The sequence below is a fragment of the Rana temporaria genome, chromosome 4 (assembly GCF_905171775.1).
Source record: "Rana temporaria chromosome 4, aRanTem1.1, whole genome shotgun sequence".
Classification (NCBI taxonomy): domain Eukaryota; kingdom Metazoa; phylum Chordata; class Amphibia; order Anura; family Ranidae; genus Rana; species Rana temporaria.
The window spans coordinates 369,167,913-369,190,843 of NC_053492.1; the positions used below are offsets into that span (position 1 = coordinate 369,167,913).

The following is a 22,931-nucleotide window of genomic DNA, read 5'->3' on the forward strand; positions in this document are numbered from 1 at the left end:
GTCAGTCCATTGTGTCCTGCTGGTCAGAAACTGGAGGATTGAAACGGCCTCTCTTTGGGGTAGCCTGTCTGTTTCCATCAGGTTCAGGGATTGATGAATGTGGAGGAGAGTCAGAAAGGGCACGGCATCGCGTATTTGCAGATGACTTATTATAAAGCTGAAGTTTTTGCAGCGTGTTCTTTAGTTCTGTAGTGGTTTTGCTGGAGTATTTGGCTCCTTGATAAGTGAACCTAATTGAAAATGGAAACCCCCATTGATATGGGATGTGGTGGAGTTGGAGATTTAGGAGCAAAGGTTTCATCTCACGACGTTTAGCTACTGTTATGGGAGATAAATCAGCAAAAATTTGGTAAGTATGTCCTTGGAAAGTAAGAGATTCTTTCAGTCTAGCTGCAGCCATAATTTGATCTTTGGTGCGGAAAAAGTGGAACTTAGCAATTATATCGCGAGGGGGGCCATCAGCTTTGCGTGGCCCTAAAGCTCTGTAGATTCTATCCATTTCCAATCATTCTATAGGAATTGATGGTGTTAGTTCTTGAAAGAGGGCTGTCATAGATGATTGGAGGTCAATGATTGACTCCGGTATACCTCTTATACGAAGATTTGAGCGGCGAGCTCGGTTCTCAAAATCCTCCAAACGGGCTTGCATTGCTGCATTTTCTTCTTTTAGCATTTCAAATTCATTGTCATGGGTTGCTATGCTTGTTTCAATATCATCCATCCTGTATTCAAGGTCAGCAGTGCGCTGACCTATGTCTCTGATTTCTTTAGTCAGAGTCTCAGTAATTTGTTCAGAGGACACTTTCAAAGCTTTTTGAAACATTTTCTCTATTTGTTTCAATATTTTGGGTTGTAATGTATCAGTTTGTTTTGACTGGCTTATGGCACTGTGTTCATCATCAGGGTCAAAGGAATCCTGTGATAAGTGCTGTTGTTTCTTGTCAGAGCAGGGTTTGACTGCCTGAGGAGAATTTGACAGTGCCATTTTCATATTCCCTTTGAGTGGCTTTTCTTTGAGGGTTTTAGCTGCGGTTTTTCCACGGGTTACTCCAAAAACCATATTGTTTTGATCCCTGGGCTCTAGGGAGTGATATGGTGTATATTATTTTGTAGTTACCCTGCCATTCGAACGTCTGTGAGAGCCGTTAAGAGCCGAGAAGGACAGAGCTTCAGCAGGACACATCCATCACTGGCCACTCCCCTCAGCTGACTGGCTGTATTTCTTTTTAAGGCTCTCTTCCTTCTATTTTCACCTGGTAATCCAGCAAGTAAGTTTGTTGTTTTTCAAAACAACAAGGTCTCTTGCAGTTACACAGATGAGATAAACCATTTAACACTGGTAGGGGTTCTTACAGTGATCAGCTTTTATTTATTTATGTAAAACCCCAAAATAGAAAAAAAATGGCTTGCTGTAACTGCTTATACAATGTTATCTGGAGTTTGGCTTTAATTTGTTAGTGTATTTAAATCTGCTAGTACGTAAGCAGATGCAGTCTACTTTCTCCATTGCACGTGGCCCTCTTCCGCAGCGGCACTTCAGTTGGAGATGAAGTCAAGAGGAACACAGTTCCTCTATGGTTTCCTGGGTCACTGGGGAGGCTATTTGATTGGATGCTGCTGACCCATGTGACTCTTTCAGCCATTTTGGGTCAGACAGAGCCTTTTTAAGACCCTGGCTCCCAGGTTTGTTGTGCATTTTGTGAGTAGGTAGAGTAGGGACAGGTACCCAGCCTGGTAGGGACAGAGCTAGCAGTAGGGAAAGGTTCCTGACAAGGAGGGAAAGCACAGGGCCTGTAATTTCTCTGGACATCTTCCTGCTTGGGCACAAGGTGGCTAGGCCACACTCTGCCCCTCTCAACGGGCACTGTCAGTTCTGCAGAATCTTGCTCTCTACATGCTGTTGGACCTGTGTGTGTTCCTGGCTGGGCTGCCTTTCCACCGGATTATTTGTGAACCGTCTTTGGATTATTTCAATACAAAACACACAAAAAAACTAGCTAATATATACTTATACTGTAAGATTGGTCTTTACGTAGGAAAAATGTATATAGAAATAACAGCAGGAGTGCGCTATACCCACGCACCAAACCCACTATGACCTAAAATGTCACTTTAATTCATAACTGTCTAAAACTCATAATGTAGAAAATGAAAGGAAGTCATAAGGATACCAGGTGTATGACCTTTATAGAACAATGTGGAATTAATGCAAAGATATAAAATGATGAAACAGATACAGTATACAACTGCCTTCATTAAGGAGATAACAGCCAGTATGTCTTTAGCTGCTGTTGGTCAATTTTTCTGTCTAAGTGGAGCTGTGTATAGGGTAAGGTCAGTATCCTGGTCACATATCACAACCCAAGGACATGGATTGATACTGATGGTTATTGTGGTTACTAAAAGGCTCAGCTGCCCATCAAAATATACCACAATATACTTCCAACCTGGGAAAATAATGCACTCCTATCAATCCACTATCTCCAACAGTCCACAAAAATCTCCCTTTTCCTCTTACAACTAAACCCACATTGCTCCAATAAATCTAAGTGACCATAATTTTAATCATAAATTTGGGGAGCGGCTGGGGTTTGGACTTTGGTGGTACCAAATATCAACTGATTTCCAGTCAAGTTTAGAAAGGTATAGTTTTATTACAAAAAAAAAACATTTACAAGTATTACATATTCATAAAATAAAGTTATTTAGTCATAACAACTATAAAGTGCCAAAAAAAATCCCATCATAATAGATAGAATATCAACACCATCCATATTGAATTGAAAGAAAGCTCAACGTGTTTCGCAGTTTCTTATATCACCCGCTTCTTCAGGAGCATTGCTCATACATACAATTGTCAGGTGGTGTATATATAAAGTTGTTATGTGACTATGAATAAAGAAAAAACAACATTAATAACATTATCAGGGTGTGAGTATAAATCAGAACATATCAAATAGAACAGGAAAGGCGTTAATCCCATGAGCCACCCCTAAAACCAATGTTGGTTTTAGGTATGGTTTTAGGGGTGGCTCATGGGATGAACGCCTTTCTCGTTCTATTTGATATGTTATGATTTATACTCACACTGTGATAATGTTAATGTTTTTTTTTCTTTATTCATAGTCTCATGACAACTTTAAATATACACTACCTGACAATTGTATGTATGAGCAATGCTCCTGAAGTGGGTGATATAAGAAACTGTGAAACATATTGAGCTTTCTTTCAATTTAATATGGATGGTGTTGATATTCTATCTATTATGATGGGATTTTTTTTGTCACTTTATAGTTGTTATGACTAAATAACTTTATTTTATGAATATGTAATACTTGTAAATGTTTTTTTGTAATAAAACTATACCTTTCTAAACTTGACTGGAAATCAGTTGATTTATGGTACCACCAAAGTCCAAACCCCAGCCTCTCCCCAAATGTATGCTTAAACTTTGACAGGACGAAGGTACCGCTTATAAAAATAATCTATACTCAGCACTTCTCTATATCTAAGTAACCATGATGAAAATAAAAGAAAAATAATAAAAAAACACAAAAATCCCTTAACCGCAGATTGGGGTTCAAGGAAAGGCAGCTAATTTGATAAAAGGTATGAAGCTAGAACATGTTTAGTTTTAAAAAAAAGCTGATGTAGATATGACTTTCACTACCATTTAAACATATTCAAGGTCAGTAAAGAATTGGCAAACTGTGCTTTTATCCCAAGGACTTTACAAAGAGCTTTCAGATACATGTAGAAGAAATTATGTTTTACTATCAATTTGGCAAAGGGTTCTTTACAGTAAGAATGTTTAAGCTGTGGAATGCTTTACCTCATGGAAAATGATTTGCAAAATCAATGATGGAGACTAAAAAGCTTGAAGCTAATAACATTCAAAGTTCTGGCTACAATACGTTATTAAATAAATATTCTGACCTAGGGAATTGAGCCAACTGCCTTTGGGGGGCAGGAAGGTTTTTTTTTTTTTACTTGTGTCAAAGTTGGGTGTTGTTGCCTACAGGGTTTTATTTTCCCTTCCTCTGGACCAAAACGGCAGCAGTTATGTTGGACATCAGCCTATTTTTGATCTAATTTAAAGGGTCACTAAAGGAAAAAATTGTTTTTGCTGAAATGACTGTTTACAGGGTATAGAGACATAATAGTTAACTGATTCCTTTTAAAAATGATTAAAAATAGATAAAAACCAATCATATAATGTACCTGTAGTTTAGTTTCATGTTTGCTGTTGTTTCCTGGTTCTCTGATGTACAGAGCCAGAGAGCCAATAGATGGCAGTGAAGGTTTTGCAAAACAAAACTGGATTGGTGCTGAGGGGTTTTAGACACACCTCCTTGATTGATCACCACAGTGAGAAATCTCCCAGTACTGTGGTGATCAGGAAACAAACAACCAGGATGTGTCCAGAACAGAGAGGAATTACAATAACATCAAAGCAAAAACGAATAATGAGGACATGAAACCAGGACTGCAGTAAGGTAAAGGAAGCTATTTAGCTAAAAAAATGTTTTCCTTTAGTGACCCTTTAAGTATGTAAAATAAGAAAATAACAACGTTTTATATCTACTGCTAAAGGATTCTGTAGTTGTGCAAATTCAGTTTACAGATAAATATATCGTACCAGATGTACATTAGGATGAAAGTGTGTTTTCTTATCTGGGGAGTTCTGACAAGGTCTTTGAAAGAGGGAACTTGTTTATCACCAGTGTCTTCATTTGCAGTTAGACGCTGTAATTAAAAAGTACACTTACATTAAACAAGCTTTTTATTGATCTTTTCTTCAACCTATGGAATCCTAAATAGCATGAATGTAAGGCAAAACACTTTAAGAACTCTATACCTTTAGAATATTCTGCCTGGTGTAGCCTAGAATGTAATAAAGAAAATCATCAGTGGGTATGTCCAATTATTACAGTATTTCATGATGATATTTTCATGTTTGAATGAAAAGTGACTATAACGTGAACATTTCTGTGGTACCAAACATGCTGTAATATTGGCACATAATGGTAGTGACAAGTAGAGTTCAATTAAATCTAAATAGGGCCTCAGGCAGATTTACAATTTGGGGTCCTTTAAATCTGTGTGATTCTTAATCAAACGTGTTTGTGTGTGTAACAAAAAAAAATAGAAAGATTTCAAATATCTGTTAAACTTTCACACCACTAGCCAACAGCTCTATGGCCGGCCATAGGTGGTTCGAAACTCAGCCGGTTCAGCAGGGACCGGCTGAGATTTGAACCATGTATGGGCAGGCTAAAGGTACCAAGTTGAGCAATCAATCAACTTGGGTACAACCAGCCTGCTGGATTTTACATGCGATTATCACTTTTGCCCGCTATAGCTGCTAACAATAATCACTGGCTTATCCCAACCCCCAGAGAGTACAATAGCTCAGCAGGAAGGATTCCCCTGTCAACACTGACAGTCAAATTTTGGTTTATCAAAATTTTGTAATGAGGGACCTACCTAATCTATCCAATCAATATGTATCCAATTAGGCAGGCCCTTCCCCTACACAGTTGTTGGTAGATCTTAAGGAGATTGTACAATCACAAGTCTGTTGCAGAAGACTCTGTATCTCTCTTTTGCTGCTCCACAGTCAGGAGTTTAGACTTATAGTATAAGATTACCTTTTCAGAAAAAAATGTAAAGGTAAATTAACACTCTACACCCTCCTCACCCCAGGTCCCTGCTGTACTTATCTTCAAGGGTGATAATAAACTGTCAGTGCCCATGTGTAGTGGTCTGAAATTTTGAAATCTCCTATCCTCTCTCCCTTCTCTTTTCAGGGCTTCTGGACCCGACCACAGAAATTCTTATTGGTCAGTGCAGGCTCAGAGTATCACTCTGATCCATCTTGGAAGCCATGCAGAGAAAAGAGGGAGAAGATCAGGAATTTCAAATCCTCTGGCAGCTGCACTTACTGTGTGAATATTGACAGATCATCACCCATGGAGGTAAGTACAGTGGGGACTGGGGGGTAAGGGGAGTGTTACAGTAGTTCAGTTTTTCATTCTTTTTAAAAAGGTGAACTTACTCTTAATGTTTAGCACACTGCACCTGACAGGCAGCACGCTCATTGTTAATTAGATATATTTGTGGTTGCTTGGCCTCTACACGATAGGACATTATATAAGGGTGTCAGACACAAGTGAATGGATGCTTTTTGACAGTGGCCAGGCCCCCCTTCACTCTCTGGGCCTTGGGCCCTTGCCTTGTGGGCAGTCTGATCCTGTCTACAAGTATCTGTTTTTGTCTTCAAACCAATCCCTATGTCCCAGTGAAGGCCCTGAAATTTAGGCTCAACATTTGCAAAACTCAAAATTAGGCTCTGCTTCCTCCCATTTCTAAGCCTGCCACTTCTCATACAAGTGTCAAATGCTAGAACTTTAGTGAGCAGTAGTGACTCTGGCATTCAACAGTTACATAACATGGGGCAGGGCTTAGCGCCATGTGGCGAGTTTAAACTATGTGTGTATTCATAATCACAAAAACAGAATATTCACCTCTAATGTATTGGGTACAGAGTTATTATTCTTCTTAGCGTTATTGTTCTGGGCCCTGGACTCCTACTTTGTTGTTAGAATGACCCTGTCTGCAAGTACCCATTTTTGTCTTCAAAGCAATTCCTTGTGTCCCTGTGGAGGCCTTGAAGTCAAGGTGGAAGGTTTTATTAGGAGCTTCAACATCTGTCCAAGTGGACGGCGCTTTACCCTAAATTTTGGAGCGCTATTCGTCCGCTAGCGGGGCACTTTTACCCCCTGCTAGCGACTGAGAAAGGGTTAAAACCACTGCAAATCGCCTCTGCAGAGGTGCTTTGCCGGCGATATAGCCGCGGTGCCCCGTTGATTTCAATGGGCAGGAGCAGTATACACACCGCTCCTTCACCACTCCAAAGATGCTGCTAGCAGGACTTTTTTTTACCATCCTGCTAGAGCACCGCTCCAGTGTGAAAGCCCTCTGGGCTTTCACACTGGAGAGACAGCAGCGGCTTTTTTTAGGTCGCTTTGCAGACGCTATTTTTAACGTTATAGCGCCTGCAATGCCGGCCAGTGTGAAAGGGGTCTAAGTCTGTCACCTGCCATACAACTATCAAATTCTAAAACTTCAGTGGGTAGTAGTGACTTTGGCATTCAACAGTTACATAACACGCGGCAGGGCCTAGCTCCATGTGGCAATGACAAAAACAGAGATATTCACCTGTAAAGTATTGGGTATTGGTTTCTTATTCTTCTTAGCAATATGCTTGATAATTTCATTGGCCTTATCTTTCTGGTTTTGGGATAGGAGCCATCTAGGTGATTCTGGAACAAACCTGTAATATATGAACTTTTAAATGTAAGGGCCATGTGACATTAGAACAATTTTTAGCTGGATACAGAATTGCTGCTGTAGCTGTTTTAACTAGGCAGCTACAAACATTGGGTTTTTCCGTGGCCATCAAGAGCTGCATTGCATAACACAAATACAGTAATTACTGAGTGTTGATTTCCTGTGTCCCCCATTGCATTCATTGTCTTCTCCTGCTAACTTCTTCATCGCTACAGTGCCTTGTTTTAATGTGGCAGTAGGAGAAGGAAACCACTGAATGCAGCAGGGGACACAGGAGACCTCTCTTGCCACCAGAGCCACTGAGCGCTGCTCTGATTTTATCCGTAATGGTCTCCCGAATTCCACTGGAAAACCAATACTTTCCAGGGTGTCAATATTAGTGGTCAAGCACAGCTTTCACGGGTTCCTCCAGGTCACTGCTGGATACAGTAGTGACATGGAGGGACCAATGAGTGCTGCAGGAGTAGAAAAGCCGGCCCCTTGCCAGCATGCTGAAGCGATGGACCCTTGTTCTATCCCTTAAGCCTCGTACACACGATCAGATATCTGATGGAATCTAATCTGATGGATTTTTTTGTCGGATATCCAATGAAGCTGACTTTCGTCAGTCTTGCCTACACACCATCAGTCAAAAATCCGACCGTGCATTGCCTAACGTTTATGACCAGGTTGCCTGGTGGTTTTTTTCTTTTTTTTTGTATGTTTTTCTGTTTGTTGGTTTGTCTTAAACCTAATAAAAATATCTTTAAAAAAAAAAAAAAATCCCACCGTGCCAAAACGCGGTGACGTAAAACACTACGACGTGCTGAGAAAAATTAAGTTCAATGCTTCCAAGCATGCGACGACTTGATTCTGAGCATGCGTGGATTTTTGACCGATGGACTTTCACACAGACGATCGTTTTTTTCTATTGTTTTTTTATCCATAGGAAAAATGTAAAACATGTTGGCCCGGATTCAGAAAGGAGTTACGTCGGCGTATCTCCAGATACGCCGTCGTAACTCCGAATGCGGGCCGTCGCATCTTGGCGCCTGATTCATAGAATCAGATACGCCTCAATGTTGCCTAGATACGAGCTGCATAAGTCTCCTACGCCGTCGCATCTTAGGGTGCAATATTTACGCTGACCGCTAGGGGCGCTTCCCAAGACTTCTACGTTGAATATGCAAATTAGGTAGATACGCCGATTCAGAAACGTACGTCCGCCCTGTGCATTTTTTACGTCGTTTACCTAAGGCTTTTTCCGGCGTAAAGTTACCCCTGCTCTATGAGGCGTAGCAAATGTTAAGTATGGACGTCAAATTTTGCTTCTTTTATGTCGTTTGCGTAAGTCAGTCGTGAATAGGGCTTTGCATAAGTTACGTTCACGTCGATAGCATTGACTATTTGCACGTAATTAGGAGCATGTGCACTGGGATACGTTCACAGACGGCGCATGCGCCGTTCGTTTGAAATGTAATTTACGTGGGTTCACACTTAATTAACATAAAACACGCCCACATCTTCCAATTTTGAATTAGGCGGGCTTACGCTGGCCCTTATACGCTACGCCGCCGTAACTTTGGGCGCATAATCTTTCTGAATACCATACTCGCCTCACAAAGTTACGGCGGCGTAGCGTATAGGAGATACGCTACGCCCGCCTAAAGATACACATTTGTATCTGAATCTGGCCCGTTCTATTTTTTTTCGAACCGATGGGGCCCACACACGATCGGTTTGCCCGATGAAAACAGCCCATTGGTCTGTTTTCATCGGACAAACCGATCGTGTGTACAGGGCTTAAGACTTTAAACACATTTTGTTTTGATGCACCTGGAATGTTCTTAGCTCAAAACTAAAAGCTTGGGGCCAGATTCACAAACAGCGGCGCAAATTAAGTTACTCAAATCGTATGTCATTTAAGTTACGGCGCCTTAATTTTTTTTCGTAAGTGCCGTATCCACAGCGCATTTGCGGCCCAAATTGCGCAAGCGTAACTTAAATCCCGAGGCGTAAGGCGGGGTTATTGCAAGTGGGAAGGAAGTGGGCGTGCTCCATTGTAATGAGCCGTGACCCCATGCAAATGAAGGGCTGCCCATACTGCGCATGCGCGCACGAATCAGCACCTCACTGGGCATGTGCAGAACTTGGCTCGGCGCAATCAGTGAGATGGGAAAAAGGCCAAGTGTACTTAGTTTGAGAATCGCCCTGTGTATAAAAAGCCCCAGACAAACACACTTCCCTTGCAAAAGTACATCCCTGTGTTCCCCTTTCCTAGAGCAAGTTGCTTCTGCTCTGTCATCTGTTGGTGTGTGTTGGTGAGTTTCGTGTTAGTTAAAAGATTTGGAGGAGTAGTAGAGTGTAGTAGTTGTGTGTTTTTTCTGATTGTATTTTCTGTTTGTTTTTTGCTGATTGTTTTTTTTCTGAGTTTTTTTTCTGTTTGTTTTTTCGGAGTTTGTTTTTGAATTTGTAGTAGCTGTCTGCTTGTGTGGTTTGATTTTTGTGTTTGTTTGTTGTGTGAGTATTTTTGTTTGTTTGTTGTGTGAGTATTTTTGTTTGTTTGTTGTGTTTGTTTTTTGTTGTTGCTGAGTGGTGGGTATTATGGCACCAAAGCGCAGGAAGCTCAATTTTTCGAGCATAGAGAAGCAGATTCTTGCTCAGGGCATCGCCCAATATGGGCGTTATTTACATGGCCCTGAGAGCCGGAACACCCCCCCGGCCAGGAGGAAGGCGATCATCCAAAAAATTACGGATCAGATCAATGCGGCGGGGGGGAGACGAGGACCCCCGGTGGCATACAAAAGAAGATCAACGATCTTAAGAGCCTGGTCCATGAGAAGATGGCCAAGATCAATGCCCATGCCAGGGGAACTGGAGGAGGCGCACCCTGCCCCATCAGGCTGAGTGAGGAGGAATGGGCAGTGGCCCAGTGTTTCCACCCACAGCAGGTGGTGGGCCTGCCTGGCTATCAATCAGATTCTCCTGTGAGGACAGGTAAGTTTTGGGTTTTTCTATCTGGTGATTAGCATGTGTGGGTGGGGGAAGGGAAGATGTGCCAAGTGTGTGGATCCTCCAACCTGTGATTGTTTTGTGTCCTCCACAGATGGCCAGGAGGTTGCTGGGCCATCAGGCCAGGAGGTTGCTGGCCCATCAGGCCAGGCTGCTGCACCATCCCCAGGACAAGAGGCTGCTGAGGAGTCCCAAGAAGGGCAGGAGTCCCCAGGGGAGGGGAGTGGCCACACCTCCCCTCATGAGGAGTGTGACGGTATTGGTATGATATCCCGTCAAACAGTCCCTTCTTCCCATAACAGAACATCACAGAATCATCCACACATGAGCCAAGGCTGAATGCTGGAACCAGACAGACTTTAATGGTTTCTTCTCAGCTTTATATACAGTACCAGGCATTAAAGCAACCATGAGATCTCCACCCCCCTAATCACACACTAAGGCTAATTACTACAGCATTCTGGACAGGTCGGCACCGGCCTATAATTATCATGTCTAATCACTGCACATTCCTTAATTAATGGCATCAAACAAACCACCTTCACACACTGGGGCAGATTCATGTACAATGGTGCAGATTTGCACCGGCGTGGTGCATCATTTTTAGACTACACCGGTCCAGCGCGGAGAGGCAGTTAGGTGATTCAAGAAACTTTTTTTGTCTACGATGCCCCAGCGGGGCGGATTTTAGACGGCGTAAGGCGGGGTAAGGCCAACTGGGAGTCACCCTATGCTAATGAAGTGCCGACCGCGGCGCAGGGGTCACGCCGGGGCGCATCTTAGACCGCACATGCTCAGTGACATCCAGGGGTAAATGCCCCAATCTGCACATGCTCAGAACTGCGCCCTGGCGTGATCCCTGAGCTACGCCGACCCACTACCAAAGCCCAGTCCATGAATCAGCCCAGACTTCCGCCCTGCAGGTGCAAATGTACTGAAGCTTTTTTTTTCCAAGCTAGGTCGTTTGCATTGTGGTGGGGCAGTTATGGCTGATGAGGAATCCTCAGGTGGGCGGATGACCAATTTCAGCCCAGAGGAGAGGGCTGTAATTATTGAGGGCCTCTCCCAACATGGGGACCGCCTCTATGTGTTGTCCAGCAAGTGTTGTTGCTCAGTTCGTTTGTAACGCTGCTGCTTTAGCTGCTCTCCAGCTGACCTCTGAAAGTTTGGTGCAAAGTTACCCCTGCTTTTATGAGGTGTAACTTTGCACCGGAAATTTCAGCTCCGCTCACCGGGAGTAGCCTGCGCCGGTCAAGCTTAAGTTGATGAATCGGCCCAAAAACCTCATTTGCATATTTAAAACACAAAAACCATGGCCGCGCCAGATCCGACCAGCGTAAATCTGCGCCAACGCCGCGCCGGCGTGGAAAGGTTACACCGAGGCGATGAAGTCTATTTCGAGGCGTAATCTGGTTCTCTGGGTAAGGCGCAGCGATCCGCCGGCGCAAATCTGCACTTACGCCGTGCATCTACCAAAAAAACGGTGTAAGTGCTTTATGAATCTGCCCCACTGAGTTTCCTAGGCAGACGTTTCGTTTCCGCATGCAGCTTGACACCTCTTCACACCTCTGAGCATCAATAGGTTTTAGACAGTGTTATCACACAATTAAAGGCCTTTCAAAAGCTAGCCTTTTTAACATATTAACAGTCTTCACAGAGAGATGAGTCACACATGAAATCACCTTTTCATCTAACACACAGCATTAAACTAGCAGGGAGAGAATTAGACTGAAGCATATTTGATATTTGCATAAAAGTCCGTCACAAGGAGGTTGAGGGGGAGGAGGATGAGGGGGTGGAGGCTGAAGATATGGACATTGCCAGGCAAGTACTTTTGGCATCGGATATGTTGACCCTTGAGGCTACCCCTGAGGCTGGCAGCAGTCAGGCCACCATCAGGGGTAGCCCCTCCCACTCCTCCCCCAACAGGCCTCAACCCACAAGGGTCTCTCTCTCCCCTCCTCCCAGGCCAAAAGCCTCAGCAGCAGGCAGGATGGCGACCCAGGAGACCAGGGGGCTGGCCGAGCTTCTGCCGGGCAATCTGCAGAGGGACAATGCCCGGCAGACCCGCAATCTGGCTCAGATCAAAGTGACTCTGAGCCAGATGGAGGCCAGCCTGGGGACAATTAAGGAGTCAACCACTGATGTGGCCACAAACTCCTTGGCGGTCATCACATGCTTGTGTGAGCTGCAGACCGCCACAACAGGTGTGGCCCAGGAGGTGAGTGCCCTGACCCAGGCTGTCCAGGACAATACCCGGGCTGGCCAGGCCAATACGTCTGCCCTCACAATCTGTCTGACCAGGATAGCAGTGGCCTTGGAGGGCAGGCCAGTCACCAGGGGAGGCTCCTCCTTCCCCTGCTCACACCGTCCCCCCAGGATGATCCTCCTTCCCCTGCTCACCCCCAGGAGGCTCCTCTGGTTGGTCGTGGCCGTGCCTGTGGGCGGCCCAGGCGTAGCTTACGCCGCCGCTGTTAATTTTGCAGGGTACTTTTGATTTTTTTTTTTTTTTGGTATACTGTAATAATGATTTGTTTTATGTGTGTGAATGATGTGTGAATGTGGGGGTGGGCATACCTGATTAAATAAGGGTGTCACCCTCAGTTTTGGTGGAGTAGGGATCCCCAGGACCAGGGAGAAGTGATCCCAGGTCCATGTGAATGGTGTATGAATGCACAGTGACATAATTGGAGCCATGGCGGGGCGTTACTGCTCCCAAGTACCATTGGGGGGGTACTTGGATCTAATCCAATTAGATGTGCATGTGATGTGTCTGTGCTAGGGACCACAGTGGTGTGAATTCATGCATTCTCATTGTGACATAATTAATGTGTGTGTTTACTGTGCAAAGATGCATTCTGCGAGGCGTCTCCTGACTGCTGTTTCCTCAGAAGAGGGGGTACCCTCGATGACTAAAGTCACTAGTCTAGCTATGCGCATGGATGCCCCTGGCATGTTGGCATACAGATTGTTGTCCTACAAGTGTGTGTGCTCAGCTCTTCCTTAATGGTGTTGCTTTAGCTGACATTTACACGGCAGGTGTAAAATTAGGGCACCTTTTATAAAGTGTAATTTTACACCATGAAACTAACAGAAGCGCACAGGGCGTAATCTACGCCGCACACACTTAATTTTGTGGATCGCCTTATCGCCCTCATTTGCATCTTTGCCTATCAAAACAGCGGTGTGTCTAGCGTATTTTGCGCTCGAAGAAGCGCCGGTGTAATTTTTTTAGGTAGGACGAAAAAAACTGGTTTTCAGGCGTAACTCGTTTTGAGGATCAGGCGCAAAAATACGCGCGGCGCAAATTTCAATTATGCCGCGCATCTCGAGTTAAGTCGGTGCATCTGCTTTGTGAATATGGCCCAAAGAGAACTAAAACATGTATCTTGAATACCACAACGTGCCTTTACTTCAACACTAATGTTAGACAGATTAATTGTACAGTATTTTAAAAGGACTATTTGAAGTGTATTTTCTCTTTTGGAGTCAAATTTGGAAAATTCCCCTACTATTATGTTACTTTGCCCTCAAATAATTTTGTCCCTTCCTCACTCCATAACTAGGATATGCTTTGTATAGCTAGTCCCATCCCCTTTTGAGTGTGTCTTTATTCTGTTCTGAGCACATCTAATTGCTAAAGCCAGACCCACTAGAATGTTTGACCTGATTTTGATCTGTGGTTAATCTGCACAAGTTTTAGATTGTGGATCGAGTCACTGTCTGTCTGCCAATGCTGCTGAGATGATAAATTATAGCTATCTCACCACAGCTGGGTCAGTTATAGCGGTCACACTTGCAATGATTAGATTGAGCAAGCAGAACATCCACTTTTTTACGTGTTTCCATTCACATGGCATACCTAAAAAATAATTTAAAAAATCTATATTTCTTACCTTTTTAGTTGTTTGTTTGGAGCAGGTTTATATATAAAACAATTGAGACAGCTTCTATTTATAGCAGTGTAAAGGTCAGAGAAAGACTGGAGGGGGAAACACTGGGAGACAGAGTAATAACATACATTGAAACAATAAAGACTTGAGATCTTTGTTAGGACTAGGGATGAGCTTTATGTTCGGGTCGAATATGAGTTAGCGAACAATTTGGGAACACCCTTTAAAAGTCTATGGGAGAAATCAAAAGTGATAATTTTAAAGGTTAATATGCAAGTTATTGTCAAAGAAAGTGTTTGGGGACCTGGGTCCTGCCCCAGGGGACATGTATCAATGCAAAAAAAGTTTTAAAAACATCAGTTTTTTCAGGAGCAGTGATTTTAATAATGCTAAAAGTCCATTACCAAAATTAAAAAAAAAATGCCAGAAGGGTCTGGTATGGATTTTGAGGGGGACCCCTACGTCATTTAAAAAAAAAATGGCGCAGGGTTCCACTTAATATCCACACCAGACATGAAGGGCCTGGTATGGAATTTGGGGGGACACCCATGCATTTTTTAAATTTTGGTTCAGGGTTCCCTTTCATATTCATACAAGACCCAAAGGGCCTGGTAATGGACTGGGGGGAACCAAGCTGTTATTTTCAATTACTTTTATCTGTATTGCTGGGACCCGACAATTCATTATAGCTGCGAGTAGTTTTGAATTACTTTTTTTCCTTTAGAAATTTAATTTTGTGCAAGGACGGTTATAAACACGGGAAACGTGCGCTACTTTACAGGCATACTATAGACACCCCCCAGGTACGAAATGTAAAGGAATATTTCACTTTTATTGTTTATTGTTTATTGTCAGAACATTTGGGGTTAAAAGAATACATATAAGATCGCACATTTTATATGTTTCATAGTGTTCCACATTCATATAAATGTTTAGTAGAGGGGACACCATTTTGTGTCTTAAGTTGAGTCACAGTTCTAAACCTGTGAATAAGGCTGTGTGAAGGACTTTATGTCTCACAGGGGGGTGTATAAACCTTGCCTGTGTCATCTCCCAGGCCATATATCTTCTGGGCTTGACACCTATAAGATAAGAGAATGATGATCTCTGAAAAAGCTTGGTGGGAGAGAGATGGCAAGGCTGATGGGAGCTGAGCTCTGGAGGGCTGATGGCTGGAAGCTGCTCTGATCTCTGATCTCTGAAAAAGCTTGGTGGGAGAGAGATGGCAAGGCTGATGGGAGCTGAGCTCTGGAGGGCTGATGGCTGGAGCCTGATCTGATCTCTGAGCTCTAAAGGAAGCTGGAAGGCAGAGATTGACCGCAAACATGTAGGGGGCTCACAGAAGTTCTTCAGTAGGACTTTCTCACTTCTCAAACAGCAAGATCTCTTACATACTGGTAATGTATAATCTTGATTATTTACCTTTTGGTAATTTGAAGGTTTCCACATACACACAACCAAGACCGTTTAAATATACTTGGCAAATATAATTTGGGAGTTGGTTATGTCTAACTGCAGTATGACGTAATTGTATTTCAAATATTAAAGACATACATATTACGTTTGTCTTTGAAAAGCTAAGTGCCAACAATGGTAAATCGGTTTTGGAGTGAGGTATGTGAAGATAAATTCTTCCTAAATTTAAAATTAAGCTTGTTTGCATTGCAGAGCTTGTGTACAAATATAACATTTGTTCTGTACACATATATAATAAGTATTAGCAAGAGATCTGTTTGTCATTGAGAAGAGATAATACAAGGTCAAGGTTATGTCACTAAGAGCTAAAAGGTTAAGTACGCCAGGATTTTTAAATAAGAGCTATGAATATACCTTGTCATATAATGTAAATATGATTATCTGAACAATCAACCTTGTGTATTTCTGATTATAGAAGCATATCATCGTATTTGTTTTAACACAAATTGTACCTGATTTTAATTTTTGCACTATATCCCTAGTTAATAAATATATATATTTTAAATATTCATTTGTATTGCTTGTCCTCAAAATAGCACGGATAAAATAATTTTGATATCTTGTATGGTAGGAAAAGTGTATATCTCCCAAAGCACAAATTTACATATTTCCATAAATACAATAATATTTTATAATTCAGAATAAACATTCTGACGGTATATGTAGGCTCTATGCCGAGATCCGTCAATGGTTCTGACACACTGCTCCCGAAAAAAATGTTTTTAAAACTTTTTTTGCATTGATACATGTCCCCTGGGGCAGGAACCAGGTCCACAAACACTTTTTATAATAGTAACTTGCATATTAACCTTTAAAATGGGCACTTTTGATTTTTCATGTTCACGTCCTATAGACTTAAACGGTGTTCGCGTGTTCATACACATTTTTTGCCTGTTCACATGTTCTGCTGCAAACTGAACCGGGGGGTGTTCGGCACATCCCTAGTTAGGACAAACAGTACTACACATCTAGTTTACAACTAATAGTGAAATTTGCCAGCACAGTACAAACTAGGTTAGTTATGGCAAACAGTAGTTACCAGACCCCTAATAAACATTACTAATAAAGGAAGAACTAAGTGGGATGTTGCAGTCCTGGAGTCTTCATACAGGATTAAAAAAATTTTTTTAAGGTATGCTATGTGAATGGGAACATGTTGCAAATATGAAGTAGGTGTTATCCCAGTTTGGCCTCAAAAGTGGACATACACTATAATTTACTTTGCATGTACAATTTCATATTTGGCTTGAGCTGATTTATGAGATAGATAATGGCAGAATTTTACCAGCAATATGTCAGGAACACAAAGTTTGGCAGAGTGACTGCCAGCTGCAGCCATCTCCAGTTATTAATGAAATAAGCCGCGCCTGCAAGTGCCAGAAGTCCAACTGTAAATGCAACTTGGTATACAATTCCGACAGTTCTTCTGTGATCCAAGCCAACAAACTCTGCAACTGTGGTGACAATAGTAAGACACATCTGAAATGCTGTGATTATCTTGATTTTACATTTACATGTGTATTATTATAGCAATATTAAATATAATTATTATTTTTAACCGCTTATGGAGCAAGGATGTACTAGATCTGCCTTGTATGTACCTTGTATGTCTTGCTGTTTTGCGCTATAACTTCAGCTACGAAACCTGAAAAGTGAGAGTGTTTTCTTCCTAACACAACTATTTACTATTTAACAAATTGTCATCCAGTGAACTCCAATTAGCCCTTATTACAGCGGAACTATACTCACCTTCCAGTGATGCAGCATCCTGGAATTCACTGCCAGCTGTTGACATCTTAGAGCGGCCAGCTTCCAGGTATCAATCAATATGATGTCAGTTCTGAAGTCAGTCCCACGCATCCTCTGAGCAGTAGTTCAGTCAACTTTGGCATTGCTGATTTTCATACACGAGTAGCTCACTGTACAGGGGTGGAAAAGCAGGTACAGTGCCTTGAAAAAGTATTTTTACCTTATGAAATGTTACACATTTTATCATGTTATAACCAAAAATGTAATTGTAGTTTATTGGGATTTTGTGTGATAGACCAACACAAAGTGCTACATAATTGTGGAAGTAGTCTGACACTCAGACTGCTTCACTTGGTTCAGCCCTGACTAGTTTCATCCCAAGGGATATTATCTGAGGATGAAACTAGTCAGGGCTGAACCAAGTGAAGCAGTCTGAGTGTCAGTCGGCATTAGAGATCGCTCCCCTCCTCGCAGCTTGATCAGCAACGAGTGTTCGGTGATGTGGATAGCCTGACCCGACTTGGGTAACTCAGTGAGATATGCCATTTTAAATTTTTATACATGTGAGTGCATTGGATGACGTCTTTATTGGGTGATTAAAGATTTTTAAGCAGGATCACGCTATGTGTCTGTTTCCTATCATCTTTTTTATGTATGAACCCTGAGCCATTCAGAGACGCTGAGCAGAGATTGAGGCTGAGACTGCACCTGTGACACGCTGATATATATTTGCTTTGCGGTAAGAGGCTACTCAAGAGGGGGTTCTCTCTTCTCACACACCCCCCTCTTTCTTCTATGAGCACAGACGTGGAGCGGTGTCTTTCCAAACCTATCATCTTGGGCTATAGTGGACTTTGTTTGAATAAGGATTGTTCAGTCCAGTATTTGCATTAAAGACTGCCATTCTTCATTTAAGAACTTTTCTATTCCAAGGACAATATTCAATATTTATATATGTATTTGTTTAAAGTCTAAATTTTGCATATGTCCATCGCTGCCTGGTTAATTGTGATATAATTCTGACATATTCAGGTTTTTATTTATTTTTCACCCAGCTATTGATGTGTTAAACTGGTCTGTGAACCAAGTATAATGGCAGCAGCTGCAGTCATTTAGAGTGGCTAGTTTGGATTTTTGGCTCATTGAATCGCCTATTAGTTTTTTTTTCTTCCAAAAGCACTTGTTTTGTGTTTGTGCATGGGGGGGTTTGCTTGAACACGATTGATTATAAGACTTGAAGATTTCTGTTCACAGATGCTCTTCATCCAGTCTGACAGAGCTTGAGCTATTTTGCATAGGAAAATGGGCAAAACATTTCACTCTCTAGATGTGCAAAGCTGGTAGAGACAAACCAAAAAAAAAAAGCATCTGTAATTGCAGCAAAAGGTGGTTCTACAAAGTATTGACTCAGGGGGGCTGAATACCAATGCACATAACACTTTTCACATATTTATTTGTGAAAAAATATAAAAGACATTTATCACTTTCCTTCCACTTCACAATTATGTGCCGCTTTGTGTTGGCCTATCACATAAAATTCCAAAAAACATACAGTTACGTTTTTGGTTGTAACGTGACAAAAGGTGGCAAATTTCAAGGGGTATGAATACCTTTTCAAGGCACTGTAGGTAACTTTAAGGCTTCATTTTCACTGGCGTTTTTACAGCCACTGTTGTTAGGCTTTTTTACAGCTTAAAAACGCCTGTCCATGTTTATTTTGTAAAAAACAAAAAAAAAAAAAAAATTCTGTGAGCTGCAGCTTTAAAAATGCTGCGGTCGCGGTTTTGAGCGTTTTTGAGCGTTTTCACGCGTTTTTGAGCATTTTTTTAACGTCTGGCGTTTTTACAGCTCTACTCTGGAGCTTCAGAACGCCCTGGTCCTGCGTTTTTTTTACAGCTCAAAAACGCCTATGCCATTTGCAGCTCAAAAACGTCTATGTGGGCATGATGCCATAGAATAACATGGACAGGCGTTTTTAAGCTGTAAAAAAACGCTCAGAAAAGTGGCTGTAAAAACGCCAGTGGAAATGAAGCCTAATGCATGCCTCTTCTGCATTAAAAATCCTGCCTGTTCACCCATCTTTATTTTTTACATAAAGATTCACTTTAACTCACTCCTTCCACCTAGCTACCTTCTCATCTTAGCTGGTTTTTCCTTTTTTTTGTCCTAATTTCTTTTCTTTTTTTTACCATAAACAAAAGTTTTTGATAATTTTAGTAGTGCTATGTTGAGCCATGGTTGCCACAAAGGATGGACTTCAAACTTTGTCATCTCTATTACATGGGGTGATGAGATTAGTAGTTTACACAGGAAAGAGAACATTGTTTTTGTTTTTTCATTTCATCTCACAAGAAGTGACAAAGACACTGCGGGCCAGATTCACATAGAATTGCCCAGGCGCAGCGTATCAGAGATACGCTACGCCGCCGTATCTTACCTGGCTCTAAGTCGAATCCAGGAAGATTTCGCACCGTAAGTTACGGCGGCGTAGTGTATCTCTCGGCGCGTATTTCAAATTGGGCGCCGATTGATTTGCACATGCTCCGTTTTGAAATTTCCCACCGTGCTTTGCGCGAAATGACATCGCACCGACGTCATTTTTTTAACTTAGACGTGAGTTACGTCCTTTCCTATTCACGGACGACTTACGCAAAAAAAAAATGTTACATTCGATGCGGGAACGACGGCCATACTTTAACATGGCAAGTCTATCTATACGCCGCAAAATAGCAGCTTTAACTATACGCCGGGAAAAGCCGACTAGCGATGACGTAAGAGAATGCGACGGCCGCGCGTACCTTCGTGGATCGACGGAAAAAGCTAATAAGCATACCTGACACGGAAAATGACGCGAACTCCACCCAGCGGGCGCCGAAGTATTGCACCTACGATCCGAAGGCGTACGAAGCCGTACGCCTGTCGGATCGAAGCCAGAAGTCGTCGTATCTTGGTTTGAGGATTCAAAATAAAGATACGACGCGGCAAATTTGAAAGTACGCCGGTGTATCAGTAGATACGCTGGCGTACTTGCTCTGTGAATCTGGCCCTGTATGTCTGGCAAGATCAACAGGCAAATGATCTACTTACTAAAAAAATTCTTAGCCTGAAAAATATAAATTATTTCAGCCACTACATACAAGTAATAGTAAGCTGCAATACATAAACATTTTGTTCTTGGGTTTAGTTATATTTTAAATAACCACTGGTCAAAAAATAAAAATAAACATGTGTGTTTACAATTTTTCACTTTTTCATCTGGAAACTACATTGTACATTAAACAATTCTTGGAAGACAATGTTGCCAAAAACTTCCTTTGTGCAAAAAAAAAAAAAAAAATACACATCTTTTGTTAGTTTATATAATGATATACATTATTTATTGAATTAATAAGCCTAAAGCTGAATATAAAAAAACTGGCGCCTCTGTCCTGCGGATTCCGCTTGCTCAGTGGGGGATCTCTCTGCTGATCCCCGCTGAGGAGGCGGATAACAGGTCCTGTCTGCTCTGCTGTGCAGAGCGAACACAGACACAGTCCCCCTCTCCTCTAAATTGGGTGGAAACAGAGCACCTGTCAATTTCATCTGCTAGCCGGATAGAAAATAAGACCATTATCTGTCTGGATTTTGCAAACCTGCAACCTGATATATATCAATCCCTGCCCTCTGTACATAGCGCGCCCCTGAATCCCTGCACTGTGTACGTAGCGCAACCCCTGAATCCCTGAACTGTGTACGTAGCGCAACCCCTGAATCCCTTCTGATGTAATGGTGCTCTGTGCGAACTCTGATGTAATGGGGGTCTGTGCGGACTCTCATGTAATGGAGGTCTGTGCGGACTCTGATGTAATGGAGGTCTGTGCGGACTCTGATGTAATGGGGGTCTGTGCGGACTCTGATGTAATGGGGGTCTGTGCGGACTCTGATGTAAGGGGGGTCTGTGTGGACTTTAATGTAAGGAAGCAGGGGGCGGGAGGAACTGGAGAGTAAAAGGGGGGCATGATTGCAGGGACACTGTGATATAAAGGGGACTGCACTATAATCATTACAGTGCAGTCCCCTTTATATCTAAATCACAGTGTCCCTGCACATTACAGCGTGGAGGGCCAACATCCCCCGCTCCCTGGAAAAATTGGCTGCTCTAAAATGATTGATTTCTATTAGGTTGTGTGTTTTTTCTGCATTTTCTTAAAGCGCACTAAAATTCCTACATGCTTCATCTGTGGCACACTGTCAGAAAATGGTGCAACCCCTGAATCCCTCCACTGTGTACGTAGCGCAACCCCTGAATCTCTGCACTGTGTACGTAGCGCAACCCCTGAATCCCTGCACTGTGTACAATTGTGCACCCTTGAATCCCTGCACTATGTACATAGTGCACCCCTGAATCCCTGCACTGTGTACATAGCGCACCCCTGAATCCCTGCACTGTGTACATAGCGCACCCCTGAATTCCTGCACTGTGTACGTAGCACACCCCTGAATTCCTGCATTGTGTACGTAGCATAGTCCTGACGTGATCCTGAACTCTGCATTCTGTATGTAGTGCGACCCATATACAACTGGCCCTTTCAGGGCAACCACACTGCTGATGCGGCCCTCGACGAAATTGAGTTTGACACCCCTGCACTAGCTTAAAGGAACCTATTTAGAAAATAAGAAAAAAACAAACATTTACAACCCCTTTAACATTGGAAAGATACCTGGAGCACAGTGAGCCCAGCAAGACTGCAGAAAAGAGAATAAAACAAAGGCACACTGGGCATTTAGCTTCTGTAGATCAGATTTGGGAAGCCTGTAGATGTGAATTGGGCCTAAAGCATAAAGAGACAGAACAGCAGCAAATGCAACCGTTGGACACAGCGAGCAGAGCATAGGTAAGTTCCTGACAAAATCCTGATGCCGCATGCAGCAAAAATTTTAGAATGCTGAAAGGAATTTTTGTTTTGAAACTTTATTTTTTCAGTTATTCCTATCAAATCTATTTTAATTCATACATTGCCAGTTGATCAAAAGTAGGTTACCGATGTTCAATCAGCCACTTTGTATCAGCTATCAAAAGCTGGTAGAACTTTAATTACAGGTACTATAGGTATTGTCAGCTTTAGAGTCATTTCACATGTGTGTGTGTGTTTTCAGATGCCCTTACAAAATTGTTTCTGTGTCTTTTTTTTCATGCATATGCAGCATTAGGCAATGTGCAGAGGAGATATTTTCCATGGTGCTAATGTACTGAAAGGTATGTACAACCAAGTTTAGGCTCATAATTTACGTTTTTTTTATGTCTAATTTGGTAGTATAAACATGGAAAAAAGGATTTAAAGGGGAGTTCCAGCCAATTTTTATGTTTATTAAAAGTCAGCAGCTACAAAAAGAGTGTAGCTGCTGGCTTTTAATAAACAGACACTTACCTGCTCCAGCGACGCGCCGGCCGGGGCTCCGCTCCTCTCCCCCCCTCCCCGGCCGGCGTCT

At 42.4% G+C, this 22,931-nt stretch overlaps 1 protein-coding gene across 5 annotated transcripts in view; it reads right to left on the reverse strand.

Annotated features, from left to right (window-relative positions):
* Positions 1–22,931, reverse strand: part of LOC120937584 (solute carrier family 22 member 2-like) — a 77,311-nt gene that overhangs the window by 28,055 nt on the left and 26,325 nt on the right. For all 5 annotated transcript variants that reach the window (XR_005748734.1, XM_040350926.1, XM_040350928.1 and 2 more), the window contains 3 exons: positions 16,999–17,167; positions 7,222–7,336; positions 4,640–4,746 (listed from right to left, as the gene is read on the reverse strand). Coding sequence is in view for 4 of the 5 variants with exons in the window: in XM_040350926.1 (XP_040206860.1) it covers positions 4,640–4,746; positions 7,222–7,336; positions 16,999–17,167 (391 nt within the window). In the remaining variant the exon portion in view is untranslated. The remainder of the gene's footprint in view (positions 1–4,639; positions 4,747–7,221; positions 7,337–16,998; positions 17,168–22,931) is intronic.